The sequence below is a fragment of the Oryzias melastigma genome, linkage group LG1 (genome assembly GCF_002922805.2).
Source record: "Oryzias melastigma strain HK-1 linkage group LG1, ASM292280v2, whole genome shotgun sequence".
NCBI lineage: Eukaryota > Metazoa > Chordata > Actinopteri > Beloniformes > Adrianichthyidae > Oryzias > Oryzias melastigma.
In genome coordinates, this window is record NC_050512.1 from 17,870,477 (window position 1) to 17,873,404 (window position 2,928).

Consider the following 2,928-nt stretch of genomic DNA (forward strand, 5'->3'; position numbering starts at 1 on the left):
AGATAGATAGATAGATAGACTTTATTGTCTGTTCAATGAACAGAAATTCATCTTTACTGACTTAATGATGTGACTCCATCTTTTAATTGGTTTTTGAGTAGGATGAATTTTACTGATAAAAGGACAAAACAAGAACACCTCAAGTTTAATTTCTTAAAAGGATGCTTTGATTATGTCCTTTAAACGTCCCTGGTTTGGGCCAGGCACTTGACTCCAAAACATGGCGCACCACTTGAACTTCAACCTCGGAAATGTATTCAGCCTCGTTTATCTGTTTGTCAAACCGCAAATCCATCACTAAAAATTCTCGCGATGCATGAATCCCATATATAAGCGCGGGCGGGGGGTGGCTCGTTCCACTTGGAGGAGCGTTGGGTTTCCTTAAGGAGCTTGGTGAAGTTTGGAACGGCTCTGAAACTCCGCACTGAGCGCAACCATGTCGGACGCGGTGGTCAGTTTCATGAAAGACTTTTTGGCGGGTGGCATCGCAGCTGCCATCTCCAAAACAGCGGTCGCTCCCATCGAGAGAGTCAAGCTGCTGCTGCAGGTGAAGTAACTGCACCAGGTGTTGCTCGTGGAAGGCGCGCGCGCGCGCTTTCAGTTAAAACATTCATTACTTTTTTTTGACAAATTGTGAGTCAAATATGAACGTTTTGAATCCAGACTTTCTTAAACCGACAGACCTTTACACTCTGTCCCGTGGTGGATCAAATTATGCCGTGCGTAATACCAGGGCCCACATGGGGGGTCGGCGTGGAGATAGTATTACGCACAGTGCGCACGGCTGTTTCAAACGATGGCAAGACCTTCTAATCTGAGTTTTCGTTCAGAACCGTACAATTTTACCCCTCTGTATGTCTTAACTTCATAACTTTAATAGTTTATGAGGTCTCTGAAGTGAAACAAATTTGCTAAAATTAACTAAAAATGTAATCTAATACATGCTGGCTTCTCATGTGACAGGAATGTGCCAGACTGAAGGGTTTAGGAGTGCATCATTTCTTAAATAGATGCTTGCAAAATTACCAATCTATAGACTACTGTAAATGAGTATCAAATCTTAATATCTTTAAGGTTTTTGAAATTCTGTCACTGATGTGTGCATCTGTACGTTGGTGTGCAGGTCCAGCATGCCAGCAAACAGATCACAGCTGAGATGCAGTACAAGGGAATCGTTGACTGTGTGGTGAGGATCCCTAAGGAGCAGGGCTTCATCTCCTTCTGGAGAGGCAACCTGGCCAACGTCATCCGTTACTTCCCCACACAAGCTCTGAACTTCGCCTTCAAGGACAAGTACAAGAAGATCTTCCTGGGTGGTGTGGACCAGAAGACGCAGTTCTGGCGTTACTTTGCCGGTAACCTGGCATCTGGCGGTGCTGCAGGTGCAACATCTCTGTGTTTCGTGTATCCACTTGACTTCGCCAGGACGAGGCTGGCTGCTGACATCGGAAAGGGGGCCGCAGAGAGGGAGTTCACTGGCCTGGGGAACTGCATCACAAAGATCTTCAAAACCGACGGCCTCAAGGGTCTTTACCTCGGCTTCAACGTGTCTGTGCAGGGTATTATCATTTACAGAGCAGCCTACTTTGGATGCTTCGACACAGCCAAAGGTGCACACTCGCTCGATCCATAAATCTACTTCTTTGCAAATGTTTTTCCACTAAACAAACATCTTCTTGTTGCAGGGATGCTGCCAGATCCAAAGAACACACACATAGTGGTGAGCTGGATGATTGCACAGACTGTGACTGCCGCCGCAGGTCTCGTCTCATACCCCTTCGACACAGTCAGGCGTCGTATGATGATGCAGTCAGGCCGCAAAGGAGGTAAGCCTCCCTTCATTTAATTTTCATATAGCCCTGATGCTATGCATAACCTGAATTGTCTCTGTTTCCAAAGCTGACATCATGTACAAGGGCACAATCGACTGCTGGAAGAAGATCCTGAAAGATGAGGGAGGCAAAGCATTCTTCAAGGGGGCCTGGTCTAATGTGATTAGAGGCATGGGCGGCGCTTTTGTGCTGGTGCTCTACGATGAGATCAAGAAGTTCTCATCCTAAAGTCCAAGTCCTTAAGGAAACCCTCCACTTTGTTTAAGTCTTATTCCAGGTGATGCACTGAAACCATCTTAATGAATTGCAATGTGGGCACGTGTGCTGCCAGCCTGTGCAGCAGCAGGAGGAGGACAGTGAGTGTGTGCCTCGTCACAAATGTGTATATATGGCCCGTTCAATCCATAATTAGAGAAAAAACAACCCTCTGTCTTCCTGTGAGACACTCAGACAAGATGAGGACACTCCTGGTGTTGCTGAGGCCCAAAATGTTTTATTGTGACCACTCTGACGCTTCTATCCCACCGTATACATTATTTTATTATGAATAAAGATTTATTGGTCTGATAGTGACTGTTTTGTTTTCATTCAACTCAGGTTTTTTTTTATCAGAAGTTGTAGTAAATTTAATCTGGTTTTAATTGGAAACATGCATTTCTGTCAACAAAAATTGATATTTTACTAGCTTTGTAATTATTTTAACCTCTTGGTCTTTTTTGTTTGGATCCATATACAACAAAGTTTTAATGATAACGAAGAGCAAGTAAACACAAGATGAGGCGTAGTCAGGAAACAGGCCAGGATCAGAGCAAGGAGCGAGGCAGGAGGCGAATAAAACAGGGAGGGGTCAAACACTGAGCAGCAACAGAGACTAAACACTTAGACTGAATGCACCAGAGTAACAAAACAAGACTTCACATGGAGTAGAATGGAGAGCAGGGTTAAATATAGTTTGGTGATTAAAGGAGTGGCAGGCAGATGCATTATGGGACATTGAGTGAGGTAGGGAACAGATGCAGTCAGCACTCTGGAGAGGGCTCCCTCTGGTGGTCAGAGGAACTCATGACTGGGGTTATAAGTCTGTTTTTCACCTACA

General features: G+C 44.9%; 1 protein-coding gene across 1 annotated transcript; it reads left to right on the plus strand.

The window, feature by feature from the left end:
* The first annotated feature begins 353 nt into the window (after positions 1 to 353).
* slc25a4 (solute carrier family 25 member 4) lies at positions 354 to 2,401 on the plus strand. Its single transcript, XM_024290168.2, has 4 exons — positions 354 to 547; positions 1,124 to 1,610; positions 1,686 to 1,826; positions 1,900 to 2,401. Exons 1-4 carry the CDS (start codon positions 437 to 439, stop codon positions 2,058 to 2,060), a joined length of 900 nt encoding a protein of 299 aa, XP_024145936.1. The 5' UTR covers positions 354 to 436; the 3' UTR covers positions 2,061 to 2,401.
* The last annotated feature ends 527 nt before the right edge of the window (positions 2,402 to 2,928 follow it).

Excerpts from the sequence above, each read along its gene's own strand:
- slc25a4 (XM_024290168.2), top strand. The coding sequence starts at position 437 with ATGTCGGACGCGGTGGTCAGTTTCATGAAAGACTTTTTGGCGGGTGGC. Across the intron at positions 548-1,123 it reads GAGTCAAGCTGCTGCTGCAG|GTCCAGCATGCCAGCAAACA; the intron begins GTGAAGTAACTG and ends GTTGGTGTGCAG. Across the intron at positions 1,827-1,899 it reads GCAGTCAGGCCGCAAAGGAG|CTGACATCATGTACAAGGGC; the intron begins GTAAGCCTCCCT and ends CTGTTTCCAAAG.